This window comes from Salmo salar, chromosome ssa04 (assembly GCF_905237065.1).
Source record: "Salmo salar chromosome ssa04, Ssal_v3.1, whole genome shotgun sequence".
Taxonomy (NCBI): Eukaryota; Metazoa; Chordata; class Actinopteri; order Salmoniformes; family Salmonidae; genus Salmo; species Salmo salar.
Window position 1 is genome coordinate 14,685,880 of NC_059445.1, and position 15,688 is coordinate 14,701,567.

Below are 15,688 nucleotides of genomic sequence, written 5' to 3' on the forward strand. Positions count from 1 at the left end.
GTCAATAAGAAATTGACGACACCAAGTCCCTTGTTTGTTCATTATGATTTTGGAGATAAAATGCAAGTGCTGATAGAAAACATCTTAATGAGGACTGCAACCATAATCAAGAGACGTCATTCCAAAACAAGATTATGAACACACTGAAGACCAAAACGTCTCAAGATGAGCACATCATAAAACATGTAAATGTCTTTGTGAAAGTCCTGAGAGAAGGCATATTGAGATGGCAGCTATTGTAGACCTTGTGGGGTCATTTTAGAGCTGTCGCTTCCGGAGAGTCCATTCCCTTCCTCTCCTCGACATGTAAGCCGTTCACACTCATAATATAGAATCCAGAGTGATACATTGACCTCTCTCCCAGTAAGACGGAGTGGACTTGTAGAATCAAAAGCACCACAACTCCCTCCTTTAAAACACTAATGAAGTGGACTCTTGTACTGTTCATATCACCAGACATCTACTTCTCACAGACGGTCACTGAGTGGACTCAAACAGAATCCACAGTCCCGGTCTCCCCTGCCTCTTCTTCTATACTGGCTGATATGGAGATGGAGCTCTTCTGCAGGGTGACGGCCAGTCGTACCCAGTCTCCCTTCCTCACCGCCAGGGGCTGGTGCAGCACCACGGCAGCCTGCTTCCAATGGGAGTCCTGGTTGAAGGTGCTCACGCTGATCTCCTCATTCAGGTGGATCTGGTACCAGAAGGGCACAGCAGTCACCCTGCCTGAGGCACTAGCCTGGACCTGGGAGAAACACACAGTCAGGGCCATAGAAATAGACTATTGTAATCAATAAAATAGTAATTATAAACTCGGAGAAAAAAAAGAGACGTCCTCTCAACTGCGTTTATTTTCAGCAAACTTAACGTGTAAATATTTGTATGAACATAAGATTTGAGAAACTGAACACGCTCCACAGACATGTGACTAACAGAAATGGAATAATGTGTCCCTGAACAAAGGGGGGGTCAAAATCAAAAGTAACGGTCATTATCTGGTGTGGTCACCAACTGCATTAAGTACTGCAGTGGATCTCCTCCTCATGGACGGCACCAGATTTGCCAGTTCTTGCTGTGAGATGTTACCCCACTCTTCCACCAAGGCACCTGCAAGTTCCCGGACATTTCTGTGGGGAATGGCCCTAGGCCTCACCCTGCGATCCAACAGGTCCCAGACGTACTCAATGGGATTGAGATCCGGGCTCTTCGCTGGCCATGGCAGAACACTGACATTCCTGTCTTGCAGGAAATCACGCACAGAACGAGCAGTATGGATAGTGGCATTGTCATGCTGGAGGGTCATGTCAGGATGAGCCTGCAGGAAGGGTACCACATGAGGGAGGATGTCGATCCTGCTCCAGAGTACAGGCCTTGGTGTAACGCTCATTCCTTTGACGATAAATGTGAATCACCCCTGTGAGACAAAACCGCAACTCGTCAGTGAAGAGCACTTTTTGCCAGTCCTGTCTGGTCCAGCGACGGTGGCTTTGTGCCCATAGGCGACGTTGTTGCCGGTGATGTCTGGTGAGGACCTGCCTTACAACAGGCCTACAAGCCCTCAGTCCAACCTCTCTCAGCCTATTGCGGACAGCCTGAGCACTGATGGAGGGATTGTGTGTTCCTGGTGTAACTCGGGCAGTTGTTGCCATCCTGTACCTGTCCCGCAGGTGTGATGTTCGGATGTATCGATCCTGTTACACGTAGTCTGTCACTGCAAGGACGATCAGCTGTCCGTCCTGTCTCGCTGTAGCGCTGTCTTAGGCGTCTCACAGTACGGACATTGCAATTTATTGCCCTGGCCACATCTGCAGTCCTCATGCCTCCTTGCAGCATGCCTAAGACATGTTCACGCAGATGAGCAGGGACCCTGGGCATCTTTCTTTTGGTGTTTTTCCAGAGTCCGTAGAAAGGCCTCTTTAGTGTCCTAAGTTTTCATAACTGTGACCTTAATTGCCTACCGTCTGTAAGCTGTTAGTGTCTTAATGGCCGTTCCACAGGTGCATGTTCATTAATTGTTTATGGTTCATTGAACAAGCATGGGAAACAGTGTTTAAACCCTTTACAATGAAGATTTGTGAAGTTATTTGGATTTTTACTAATTATCTTTGAAAGACAGGGTCCTGAAAAAGGGACGTTCAATTCTATGGTCAGGGCCACAGCTCAGTGGAAGTACTGACCCTGCCAAGGGATCTGGCAACTCAGTGTTATCCTCAGTATAATGTGTAAGCAGACAATGGTCCCATTTACCATGGGCTTTTTTTTATTTATATGAATGTTTCAGACAATATCTGATAATATATCTATAACTACATGAATCTGTCGGGTTGGGTCTTTACCTTGACGTCTCTGTTGGTATAGTTGGCGTTGGTGTTCATGAGGTCCAGGATAAAGAGTTCTACAGAGTCACTGAGATGTCTACACTGCAGAGTGGACAAGTCCAGAAACACATGGACTGGAACCTAGGAAGGAGAGAGAGATCATATCATTGTTACATATTAGACGTCCGTTCAGCATCTGAGACTAATTTAACCCCTTTAAAACAGAATGACAAGGCAGTCCATGTAGTCTAGTTCAGTATTTCCCAAACCTCTCCAGCTAGTTTCACTAGTTGTCAGGTGTTTTCAACACAATCTCCAACTCTTAGAACTCCTTTAGAGTCATGTGCATCATGTGACCTGCTGCATCGCTACACTCTAGAAAGCAGGAGGAGAGTTTTCATCAAGCGACAGAGCGGGTGTGTTATTGTCACGGAGAACAAACGAATGCCGCCGCCTCCTCCTCCTCCCTGTCACAGCTCCCGGTGTCTCCGCCGCTCTCCGTTTGATGTCATTGATGTAATGCTTACCGATGGATCCAGGTAGGGATGTCCTTACGTGAAGCCGCGTGAATGCTTTTCCCCAGCGTGACAGTCGTGCTACGGCGTGCCCTTGTCTGAGCTCTTCAGAGACAACATCTGTTTAAACAAACTGCCGTCCCGCGGGAGCCAACGCCGAAAATTAGAGCGCCAACAAGACACCGGAAAAGACAAGACAACTTAAAAGGATTCCTCAGCTCCCCGTAATACGGACGGAAAGCCAGATAAAAGAAAACATGAAAGTGTCAACGTAGAAGGTCGCATTGCAAGCAAAATGGGTTTTTAAAACCCATTTTGATTTTTTAAAAAGCACAGTAAAAGGTCAGTTTAAATGTACTGTGCCCTTTCAAATTGGTTCACTTGAGCTCAACTGCAATACGGCAGACCAAGAACCACCAACAGTACTGCGAAAGAAACTACAAGAAACATTTTTTTAGCTTTCGCCAGAATATTTGGGGGGGGTTTGGCATTATATGTCTGCAGCCATCTTGAGTCAAGATGTTACAACCCTCAGGCAACATGTTGGTGTGTCTCAGGAGCCTGTTCTTTGAATCAGAAGAATGATGCAAGGTACAAAGAACATTGAGGCAGCTGTCAATACTATGACTATTGCATCAGTGACATGAGAGGGAATACCAGATATGAGGAGACATGTTGAGCGAGAAAGGCTTGGGAGTTGTGTCACGTAGAATGAATTTCTGAGTTGACCATACTTTTCCCCCTAACCATGCAGTAAATTTACTATACGACTTTGTTAGTTATCAGAGTACAGTGCATGCACATTTAGAGCAGGGGAGTGTGACTACAGCCAGGAGGTTTTCCTGACAATGTGACCGGACTCGGTCCTCAGAACAGCCTCAATTCGTCAGGGCATGGACTGATCCATGTTGGCTCCAATGCTTCCCACAGTTGTGTCAAGTTGGCTGGATGTCCTTTGGGTGGTGGACCATTCCTGATACACACGGCAAACGATTGAGCGTGAAAAACCCAGCAGCGTTGCAGTTCTTGACACACTCAAACCAGTGTGCCTGGCACCTACTACCGTACCCCGTTCAAAGGCACTTCAATCTTTTGTCTTGCCCATTCACCCTCAAAGGCACACATACACAATCCATGTCTCAATTGTCTCAAGGCTTAAAAATCCTTCTTTAACCTTTCTCCTCCCCTTCACCTACACTGATTGGATTTAACAAGTGACATCAATACGGAATCATAGCTTTCAACTGGATTCACCTGGTCAGTCTCATGGAAAGAGCTGGTGTTGCTATTGTTTTGTACACGGTGTAAAGATTATATATATATATACATAAATAAATAAATAAATAAATAAATAAATAAACAGTGTGGTTTGAGGCCTGAATGCTGATTCACTGAAAGCTGTGGTATATCAGACTGTATACCACAGGTATGACAAAACATTCATATTTACTGCTCTAATAACCAGTTTATAATAAGGCTCCTCGGGGGTTTGTGGTATCTGGCAAACATACCACAGCTAAGGGCTGTATCCAGGCACTTCGTGTTGCATCGTGCATAAGAACAGCCCTTGGCCATATACCACAACCCCTCCGGCCTTACTGCTTAACCATATCATTAAAACCTCAGGCCCTAGTGACGACATATGCAAGGCAGGTGGGGAGATAGAGTATGCATGCAGCGGATCTGGGGAGGTGTGTCAGTAACTCACAGTGAACTGGTTGATGAACGGGGCGATGTTGAAGCCCAGTGTAGGCTCCTGGCCCTGGACAGCACTCTCCAGCAGCAGGGTGTCAGACTCCACCAGCATCCCGTACACCACTATTCTCTCTGGGAAGATCTGACCGCCGTCCTCCAACAGGCACCTGCCATGGATGGACCCCACCAAAACAATCAAACAATTGTACAAAAGGGACAGATTCTTCCAAACCCAAGTAGTCTATTTTTCCCAATGTGACAACACTGAAGATTCAATATCAACATTCGAGATGCTGCAATATGACCCAGAATCCCACCTCATTCCTAAAACACCATCAAATTCCACCAGCACTTCATACATACTACCCGTTTACTACCAAAACGACCTTTTCCAGCAGCGCTTGCTCCATCTTCCTACCTGGCTAGGGTGGCTTTCTCCATCAGCTTCTGCCTCACTAAGCCACAGGTCTCCACACAGTCTAATATAATGGCGCTCCACAGCTTCTCCCTGGAGGGTCTTTGGAGCACCGCCTGCTCGTCCTCCACCTTGTTCAGCCAGAACTCGAGAGCCTCCTCTGGGACACCGTTGGCCCTGGCCAGCCTCCTGAGCACCGCCTGGTGCTGGGTCTTCTCTACCGAACTATAGGCCTTCACCTGGCCCTGACTGGCTGCCATGAGGGAGAGAACAGAGAAGCCCTCGGACACGTCCAGCACGTAGAAGGGGTCGGGACCAGGGTCCATAGGGCCACTGGGGGGGTCAGTGAGAGGCATGACCTCTAACCCTTGACCCTGGCTGGGACCCTGGACCGAACAAGCGTCCTTCAGGTTGGTGATGAGTTTAGCCAGTGCCCTGCGGAAACTATCGTGGTAGGGCTGGTTGTTGAGGAGGGCCATTTCAGCACACTCCAGCATGGTGTAGTCTCGAGGTCCACTGCTCTGCTCTGTTCCGAGGCAAGCTAGGGCGCTGCACAGTTCTGCCTCGGCGTTAAGGCTTGGGTTGGGATTGCCGCTCGGGCCTGGGTTGTTTCTAGGTTTGTCTGGATCCAGACAGTCGTCTAGACAGAACTCTCGTCCGTCTCTCGCCACGGCAACGCTGCAGAGTCTCAGGTAGGCGTCCCGGCAGGAGATCTCCACGATGAGCTCGTCACCAGGCCTCAGGGGAAAATCTGACGAGACATTTCATTTTATGGTTCATTTGAAGAAGGACAGATACAAACCTATTGACATTGAATAAACAACCATCCAAAGCGTTGCACCATCACTTAAATATTTTGCCCATTCACCCTCTGAATGGCACACATACACAATCCATGTCTCCTCCCCTTCATCTACACTGATTGAAGTGGATTTAACAAGTGACATCAATAAGGGATCATAGCTTTCACCTGGATTCACCTGGTTAGTCCATGTCATGGAAAGAGCAGGTGTTCCTAATGTTTATACACTCACTGTATGTACATTTGTTTTGAAGTGTGTGACCCTCTTAAGTCTAATAAATAAAAGCACGTAAAATTGCAAAAAACGCAAATTACGTACAAATTCTTGGCATATCATAAGTAACAAGTTGATTTCTTTCTTTTTTATAAGGCCTTGTTGCACACATTACTGTTTATTCATGAACCACAACAACAAGTAAATAGAACTGGCATGGAACAAGATGCTTTGCCACTGCACAAAAAGAAAGAGGGAGAGAGGAAGGAGCAGGGGAGCGAGAGAAATGAGATTCAGGGAGGGAGGGGGGCACACAGACAGAGAGACAGAGAGAGATTCCTGTAGGAATAACATCTCTTTGTGTCATCGCGTCAGCGTGTGGCCTGTCGTTGTCAGGGGGCGTTTGGGGAAAATACATATGTAGAGCCTATAAGAGATTCATGAACACTAAAGAGTGTCACAGGCGATCCCGGTGCACCCGTCTGTCTCGCCACGGCAGCCGGGAAACGGATGTCGATGATCACCGGGAAAAATGGCGGGGATGGTGTCTGGCGGGTCCCTGGACGCTGCCCCTGTCAATTAGCAACACTGCTGTACAGAAACACTGAGCTCGGCAGCTGAATGATGGTGCATCTCAATGACAACGCCACAACTTCACTTTGTTGTTCTACGTCTGGAAGGAGCACAATAGCCTGACAGGATAAAGCACTACAGAATTGTTTGCAGACAAAGGTCAAGCCTATTTGCGTAGAATTCATTCAGTCCATTTGAATGTTCATGGTTGTGGAATCCAGCTAGGCAAACCAAAGACAACCAATAACAGCCTTGAGGTTACAGTGTAAGTTGACTTCAGGTCATTGCCTACTGTCTTCAATGGAATAGGTTTCTTCTATATGTAGCCTACTGCCCCCGTTTGACGGAATGGGGAATTGCATTGCAAACATCAGAAGGGGACAAATATCACAGCGGAATATGGAAGAACACCATTTGTATATATTGTGTACAGTATGTAATATAGGTGTAATTTATTACTGCAATAGTTGTTCTGAGTGTATGTCAGGAGAATCTGTGTAGAACTTGATCAGTCTCTACAGTGCATACTGTGCATCTCTACTGTATGATTAGAAGGGCTCTATGTAGAGATGTTTATACACACTGCTCCCTACGCAGTGCTCCCTACGCACTGCAACACTACATCATACTCCTACAGAGGAGTAGTGTGCAGTTGTCTAAATATACTACCTCACTGCGAGTGTATAGGCACTGAGTGTACAAAACATTATGAACACCTGCTCTTTCCATCAAATAGACCAGGGGTACTCAACTCTTAGAGCCTGCTGGTTTTCTGTTCTACCTGATAATTCATTGCACGCGCCTGGTGTCCCAGGTCTAAATCCGTCTGATTAGAGGAGAACAATGAAAAAAAGCAGTGGAACTGGCTTCAAGGTCCAGAGTTGAGTTTGAGGGACACAGACTGACCAGGTGAATCCAGGTGAAAGCTATGATCCCTTATTGATGTCACTTGTTAAATCCACTTCAATCAGTGTAGATGAAGAGGAGGATATTTAAGCTTTGAGACATGGATTGCATATGTGTGCCATTCAGAGGGTGAAAGGGCAAGACAAAATATTTAAGTTCCTTTCAAAGGGGTATGGTAGTAGGTACCAGGAGCACCGGTTTGAGTGTGTCAAGAACTGCAACACTGATGGGTTTTTCACTCTCAACAGTTTCCTGTGTATCAAGAATGGTCCACCACCAAAATGACATCCAGCCAACTTGACAACTGTGGGAAGCATTGGAGTCAACATGGGATCCCTGTGGAACACTTTCGACATCTTACAGAGTCCATGCCCCGACGAATTGAGGCTGTCCCGAGGGCAAAAGGGAAGGTGTTCCTAATGTTTTGTACACTCAGTGTACATACACGTCTTATATAAGTGATCCTACTGTGTGGTGTCTGAACGGGGTAGATGGCCTGCTCCCAGCAGGTGTCCTCCTTAGGGCCGGTGGACAGGCTACTCTCCTGGTCCAGGTGGAGCTGGAACCACACGGCCAGGGCGTCCAGCAGACCCTCCCCAGTTACAGGTAGACGCACCCGGCTCACCTCCCTGGAGCACAGACCCTCCAGCTCCTGGGGTACAGTTAGCATAGCATAATACAATCACTGCTCTTGTATTCTTGGAACCTATAGCCAAATATCACGCAAACTAGCTTGTTCGATTTTGAAAAGCTTGAGAGAGTATGAGGCTTTTGACATACAAGATATTGTTTCGTTATCAATATACAGAATCTACACACAGCAATGCCACTGTGAGGCTGTACGTCGTAGTTGTTGATCATAACTAACAGTTCCCCGTGGAGATGTAATTCTGGTTTATACGTTATCTATGTACACATAAAGACGCTCTACTGCCGCTGACCTGCACGTTGTTGAAGTCTATGTCCAGGGCATTGAAGGGTTCAGTGAGGGGCGTGTAGCCTCCAGGCAGTCTGCTCAGTCTCTCTGTGGTGTAGGGCTCTGTGGAGTCATCCTCTGAGCTGCAGCTTACTGGGCTGTGGAGCTCTCCGGCTGCAGCCGTGGCCAGGCCTCCCACCTCAGACACACACAGCCTGCAGGCACATGGTTATAAATAGATGGTATGACATGAATATTAACACCGGTGTCTGTTTACACACACACACACACTACCTCCAGGGACATATGGCCTTCAGCTGTTGTTCCATGTCGACAATGACATATTCCAACAGATAAGGACACGGAAGGTGAATAACATGTTGAACTTGTTGATGCTCAGGCATTGAAACATGCTAAATAAATGATACCACTAAATCCATCATTGAAGAACAACGTCTGACTGACGTAAGTTAGCCTTTATTAACAACAGAGGGACAGGTCACCTGTGATGGCGGCGGATCTCCAGGCACTGGACAGCCATCCCAAACACAGTGGCTCCGGCAGGGATGACCCGGCCTGTTTGGGAGGGAGGCCTGGATGGGTCCTGGGTGCTCTGCAGTAGCAGGAGCAGAAAGTGAGCCTTCACGTCTTCATACATCAGGCCTCATGCCATTAACTTTGCTATAATAGGATTTTGGTAGTTTTTGCAATTTATAATATATGTTTACTAAATGCACTTGCCTGTATTTATAATTTTCATCAACCCTTTTAAAAAATATATTTTACCTCAAATGTATTATTGCATTGAGACCATAGATGGCACTGTTGACTTATATTGGCTGCAGCATTATGATATTGAGGAAGGTGGTTGATTGGTACTGTAGCCTCCTACTGTAACCTTAAAAATGATTTTGGATTAATCTCTTTGCCAATAAACAAAGGATTTGGCTGGATAAAGGACATTTAATATAAGAGGATTGATGCTCCATAATCATGTTTTACAATTGTGATACAAAAATATAGGTAAAGCCTCTTCTGAAGATTACTTTGCGATCACTTGTCTTGAATTGAGAGACAGACAATCCTGTTAAATGAATGAAAAACATGAACATGACTGGCATCTAAATCCATGGTGGTAATGAAACTGAAAATGTTATGAGAAAGTGTTGGGAAATAAATAATCAATACTAAAACCAATTCATGTTACTTACTAATCATGGTAATGCTTTCAGACTTGCACTAAATGGTGGCTTGTATTCACTACAGTGTTGGAACTCAGTATGAACACAAAATGAATCCTCAAAATGGCTGCCTATGCTAGTTAATTACCTGTGGAGGCAAAAGCAGATGATTCCAGGCGTGTATAAGGCTCTCTATAATACCTTCACCAAATAGGCCGGCATCCACAGTCTCGGTGACAACCAGCGATACCCTACCACAGAAAACACATCACACAAACGATACACACACATTAGAGGAGGACGCATAGGGACAGTTTCCAGGCTACATTTGACATTTTAGTCATTTAGCAGAAGCTCTTATCCAGAGCGACTTACATTAGTGCATTCATCTTAAAGTAAGCTAGGTGAGACAACACATCACAATCGTAGCAAGTACATTTTCCCTCAACAAAGTAGTTATCAGCATAGTCAGTTCTAGTAGTTATCAGCATAGTCAGTTCTATTTTGGGAGAGGACATGGAATTTATTCAAGATACTCTTTAAAAAGAGGTAGGGCTTTAAAGACGTTTTTGGAAGATGGGCAGCGACTCTGCTGTCTTGACATTGTACGGGGTTAAATTAAGTCTTGGACTGATGCCCATGCTCAATGGAGAGTCTCCATGTCTTTTTAGTCCAGGACTAGGCTTAATCTATGTCCAGGAAACTGGCCCATACAGATGTCAGAGTAAGAGGGAAGGTGAAAGGTCACCTCTTAGGGATGTCTTTAGGCACTTCCATCTCCAGCGACTTCATATGGAGGATCTTGATGCGTCCGTTCATTCCGTTAGCGGTGACCACCTCACAGGCCAGTTCGTACATGGTCTTGGACAGCTCACAGGCGGACACCTCAGACGCCCCTGCCTTCTTAGCACACATTCTGTCCGTAGAGAGACCGGAGAGGAACAAGGATTACAAGCAGTAACAAACGAATAGAAATGGACAGACCACAGCCATGACAATTAGTGTTTTTAACACAAATGTAGTCAATCCCAGAGCTGTGTAGACTTCTCTGGGACAGATACTAACCATTAAGATTGTATAACTTGAACCTAATTCTTCATACAGCATAGCCACTGTAATAAAACAAAAGATGCACCTAAAAGGATAGCTCACCCAAATTACAAAATGACATTGGTTTCCTTACCCTGTAAGGAATGTACAAGGTATGACAGCAATCCATGCTTTGGTTTAGTTTTCCTGGCAGTGGCTGGCACTATTTCCAAATGCTACCCTTTTAGCATTTGCGGCACAAATGTCCAAAAACCTCTTGCAGGTTAAGGAAAGCAATATGTCATTTTTTCATTTGATGAACTATCCCTTTAACTATAATAGGCAGAAAGAAATCTCACCCAAGGATACCGGTCCCTGTGCCTATATCTAACACAGTGTTGCAGCCTCCCTCAACAGCCTTCTGGATGGCCTGCTGGTACTTGTGGTTCCTCCTGCGATCGTTGAGCATCAGGAAGTGCCAGCGCTCCACCAGCCAGTTGGCCACGCGGTAGAAATTCTCCTTGGCCTCAGGGTAGTCCGGCTTCAGCTTCAGGGCCTTGTGGAAATGACCAGCGGCCTCATCCCTGAATCCCATTCTGGAGCGTGCATGGAAGATTGGAATGGAACAATTGTGAGCAATCTAAGAATACTGTGACACATTTACTAGGACACAGCGCTGTCTGGCTAGTTCAATCACTTTACACCACTGCATGCAAACAAACAATTCATTGGCAAGACATGAAAGAAAAGATAACTATAGTCTTGATCCGGTATTGAGCACAACCTAAGGTTCAATATTGCCCCACCATAACTCTGATTAGTAAAGTCAACCTAGTAAGCCTGACTAGTAAAGTCTTCCCAGTTCCCAAGCCTACAGACAAGACACCGGTCAGACTGTTGAGTGAGGGCTACCTGAACAGGTGTTCGCCCATGCTGTTGATGATGACCTCATCAGTAGGGAAGAGCTCCAGAGCCTGTTCGTAGCAGTCAAACAGGTCCTGGATGCGCCCCAGAGAGTCGAGCTCATCTGCCCATTTGAATAGAGTGAACCTAAAGGACTCCTGAAAACACACACATTATAAAAACTTTATTGGCGATGTATTGGACTAATCTACAAATTACATCACTTGTCTTTGTCCTTCAGTGGTAAACAATCATATTATAACGTGCAGAGAGAATACACACTTCAACTTCAAATCGAAAGGTAGCCCATCCCGGTTAGAGCGTTGGGCCAGTAACCGAAGAATCGTTGGTTTGAATACCCAAGCCAACAAGGTTAGAAAATCTGATGTGCCATTGAGCAAGGCACTTAACCCTAATTTGCTAAAGGTGGCGCCATACTACTATGGCTGACCCTGTAAAATAACACATTTCACTGCACCTATCTGGTGTATGTGAAAACAAATACAAATCTAATAAAGAAATTCTGAAAGTTCAAAGGGAATGTCAATTGTCAGACAGGCTGAATGGTGTATAGCCTACAGCAGGGCTCTCCAACCCTGTTCCTGGAGAGGGCACCTGATTCTAATAATTAGCTGGTTGATAAATTTAATCAGGTTAGTTACAACCTACAGGAGGGTAGCACTCCAGGAACAGGGTTGAAGAGCCCTGGCCTACAGGGTTTCCTTTGCTACCCACACTGGCAAAGTCCTTCAGCACAGGAGCCAGGTTGAGGACGAGAAGGTAGTGGACAAAGGCGGTCCCATAGTCTTGGTTGAACAGACACTGCTGGGCACTCTCCAGTGACCTGGACACCAGCTCATTCCTGGCAGGGTCCTCCCTGGGCACCCGACGGTTCCGTCTGCCACGCTTAGGCCTGGTGCTGGTGTTGGGCATTCCTATCACACAGGGAGTTAGGAGACCACATATGTTAGGAACACACAGAAACACATAGCCACACAACATTCATCACACTGATGAGCAGTTTAGTTTGATAATTACATAACTAGCTACAATGTCATTATCAATAGGTGTTGTGTTGCTGTGGTTGTGTGCAGCAGATATGTTGCAATACACGAGCTAGCAAGCTAACGTTATAATTATACAAGTCTAGACTATCGGTGCAAAATGCCACACATACTAGCCACATCAAATGATACAAGAGTGTAGCTAACTAGCAATGTTGTGTTCATCATGCAATATCACTAGCTAACTACTGAGTATTATTTTCAATACTAGACGCTAACTTAGCTACTAATGTATGTTAACTAGCTAACTATAGCCAGCAGATTGTGTAAACCTTCATTTTCAGTGATGTTGATGACTTACTATATATGTATCACACAATCATGCATTTAAATACAACAGTAACGCTATAAACGATGATGACATTAACAGTATAAAATGTAGAGCTAGCAACATCTGATAGCACCGCTGGCTGAAGACCACTGACAGTGAAGTATAATAAGAGTTTCTAAACCCAGAGACGCAACATCCCCAGACTTCCGGGAACGCTTGCGAAGCAGACCAACAGACCAGGCCGCGGTTTGGGTTTTGAGAAATCAATAAGAGAAGTAAAAAATTATTCCTTAGCTGTTAATCTTCTCGAAATCGAAAGGCACAACCTAGATGGAAGACAGTGTCGCAAGTAGTTGAACATGTTTACTCTAACCTCGTGAACGTGACAAACTGACACGTCTTCATTTTTGTCAAAAACAACTTTATATCGAAGGAGTCCCTTTGATTTGACGGCCTGAACGTGCGCAGTTTGGCACGAAAGACCGTTGTACCCGATGACACGTTCTACTCATGAGTTTAGCTAGCCTACAAAGCGTGATCGGGGATTTCTATTGGTGTAGCAGTTTCTGCCTATCTTTATACTGTACTGTCTTAGGTATAATAAGAACTGCGGCACATGTCCGTTGAGTAAATAAGTACGGGTAGGAACAAAGATATCTTCGATGATTCCATTGTGTAAAGTTGTGAATGTTCTGAGTGAAGAAAATCAAATTGGAGCGTCTGAAATATTATAATAAAAAACGGTCACCGGCTAGATGTATTATAAGTATGTATTTTGTAGAGAATGTAAATGTTTTACATTGTTGGCAAATGTATGAATTAATCAGAAGGTGGGTGGAAGCCAATTGGATTAACGGCCTATCCCGGGTCAGGGGAGGAGAGCTTGAGCTCAACGCCTACTTGTCAAATAGGAGTTTCTCCTTTCTACTGTCAATTGAATGTCTATATTGGACGACGTGGACTACAACTTGGATTGACACAAGTATATACTGAGTTTTTCCGACCTATATAATGGTTTGCTGTTACTCTTGAACAAGCTCTAACAAAATAGTTGCTCATTTAGGAATGTCATGCTCCTTTTCAACTACTAGTAACATGCTAGCCAAGTTACTTCTTGAAATAGTTGTAGTTAGCAACTAGTAGTTAGCAAGATTATGATTTGGGAACACTAGCTAGCAAAACGTAGTTAACGTTTGCTAGCTTACGAGTTAGAGGACAGCACAAGCTAGTTTCTCACCCTAAAAATTAGTTTTTAGTTCGTTAAATATACTTTTTTTTCGCTTGACACCAAGCAACTTGTTGGTGGTGGCTAACTCGTTAGCGCTTGGTTTTTATAAAGCAGTTTTACAGCTTCTTATGCTAGCTAGCTGACCTAGCTAACGTTAAAGACATGGGGTTACACCCGTTGGAGTTTAGCGAATGCTACCTGGACAGTCCCATTTTCAGGGAGAAAATAAAGGCACACGAGGCAGAGTTGGACAAAACCAACAGATTTATCAAGGAACTCTACAAGGATGGAAAGAATCTCATCAATGCCACAAAACGTGAGTTTCTATGCAGTTGAGTTTATTGCCCTGGAATGGTTAAATTGAGTTGCTGACTATCTGGCTAGTTGACAGGTCTCTCCCTATGCAGTTTCACGTTTGCCTATTGGACTGTGCAAGCTATATGGTTAAGGTTATAACGTTAGGGCTCACTCTTTGCTTGCAATCAGCTGTATCCTAAACTTTGTTTATAGCTGCCAAAAGTTTGTTTCTCTAAACAGCTGTGTTAAAAGTTTTGTACATGGACCAGTAGTTAGTTCTGGAAACAATACCTTCATTATTCATTAAACTGGAACACATTGCTGACAGGTGAGGTCTGTTGTCAACCCAATTTGGTGTGCATGAACTTGCAAAATCCCCAGATGTTAACATTCACCCATTGTTTAGAGGCCAGAACACGATTCATGTGGAGTACTTTGCAAAAATGAAAAGGGTTTTCCTTAAGAATTTAGAGGCTATAACCTATCCAAGTCACTTATGGGTGTGACAAGGTTGAAACATAAGTCAGTCATCGTGGATTGATTTGTGAGCACACCTTCACCTGGGCAAATATCATAATCTCCATGCACTCTAGCCCAGTGGGTTAGGTCTGTCAAATTGGTCAGGTGCCTTGTAAACTCTGGTATTATCAAGTGTTATTTGTCACATGCACGGAATGCAACAGGTGTAGACCTTACCGTAAAATGCTTATTTACAAGCCCTTAACCAACAATGCAGTTCAAGAAATATAGTTAAAATATTTATAAAATAAACTTGAGTAAAAAATTAAATAACGAGGCTATATACAGGTGGTACCGGTACAGTCAACGTACAGGTTAGTTGAGGCAATCAGCTGCCTGTTCATTGCTGGAACAAAGCCCTGAAGACACCACTGATATCTGTCAGGCAAACCGGTTAACTTAATCAGCTAACATCAGTGACTAAATTAACTATATTGCTTTAGAGTGCAATTGTTGCAGTGCTGTAGAAGCGTACTGCTTTTAGCCCACTGCAAGCCTCTGAGGTTTCCTTGTCATTCATAAGTCAAGGATTTCTAGCAAGGCGTGCCAATGTGTTTTTCATTACACTCAAAATACTGGTACTTTCATCTCTCCTTTTCTAGGTGCAAAGAGAGAGTGTTCCATTTGGAAAAGCCAGTGAAGAGACAGAATATTTCTAAAAATAAAGAGTAACGTGACTTTCACAGACGGTCCTCTCTGTTTTGCAGGCCATTTTGGGAGTTATCAGGGACCAACATGTGCAGTGGAACTCTCTGGGGCAGCCTCAGACGGACTGTTTGGAATAGAACCACCTCTGTTATTCACACTGCATGTGAGCTTTAATACAATGCAGAGTAGTGTAG

The 15,688-nt window shown here is 44.8% G+C and overlaps 2 protein-coding genes across 4 annotated transcripts in view; one reads left to right on the forward strand and one right to left on the reverse strand.

Annotated features, from left to right (window-relative positions):
• Positions 1-26: 26 nt before the first annotated feature.
• On the reverse strand, positions 27-13,402 carry LOC106610222 (protein arginine N-methyltransferase 9). 3 transcript variants are annotated; one of them, XM_045716584.1, is made up of 14 exons: positions 12,833-13,056; positions 12,718-12,719; positions 12,203-12,402; positions 11,477-11,625; positions 10,924-11,160; positions 10,284-10,451; positions 9,684-9,786; positions 8,858-8,967; positions 8,380-8,569; positions 7,907-8,090; positions 4,947-5,694; positions 4,542-4,695; positions 2,337-2,459; positions 27-745 (listed from the first exon to the last, which is right to left on the reverse strand). In XM_045716584.1, exons 1-14 carry the CDS (start codon positions 12,856-12,858, stop codon positions 491-493), a joined length of 2,649 nt encoding a protein of 882 aa, XP_045572540.1. In that variant the 5' UTR covers positions 12,859-13,056; the 3' UTR covers positions 27-490. The 3 variants fall into 3 exon arrangements, with proteins under 3 accessions (XP_045572540.1, XP_045572542.1, XP_045572541.1); XM_045716586.1 differs by lacking the exons at positions 12,718-12,719; positions 12,833-13,056 and adding an exon at positions 13,176-13,402; XM_045716585.1 differs by lacking the exon at positions 12,718-12,719 and having other exon boundaries at positions 12,833-13,116.
• A 286-nt stretch (positions 13,403-13,688) lies between these two features.
• The window catches only part of LOC106610227 (rho GTPase-activating protein 10), a 64,653-nt gene continuing 62,653 nt past the window's right edge, over positions 13,689-15,688 (forward strand). The window contains exon 1 of the mRNA XM_014209443.2: positions 13,689-14,346. Coding sequence (XP_014064918.1) covers positions 14,193-14,346 — 154 coding nt within the window. The 5' untranslated portion in view covers positions 13,689-14,192. The remainder of the gene's footprint in view (positions 14,347-15,688) is intronic.

What these genes read in the sequence shown, in the direction of transcription:
- LOC106610222 (XM_045716584.1), bottom strand. Translation starts at nt 12,858, where the DNA reads ATGCATGATTGTGTGATACATATATA. An exon ending in TGCTGAAGGACTTTGCCAGT is followed by an intron (nt 11,626 to 12,202) that starts GTGGGTAGCAAA and finishes GTGTGTTTTCAG; the next exon opens with GAGTCCTTTAGGTTCACTCT. An exon ending in ATCTGCTTTTGCCTCCACAG is followed by an intron (nt 8,968 to 9,683) that starts GTAATTAACTAG and finishes CTGCTACTGCAG; the next exon opens with AGCACCCAGGACCCATCCAG.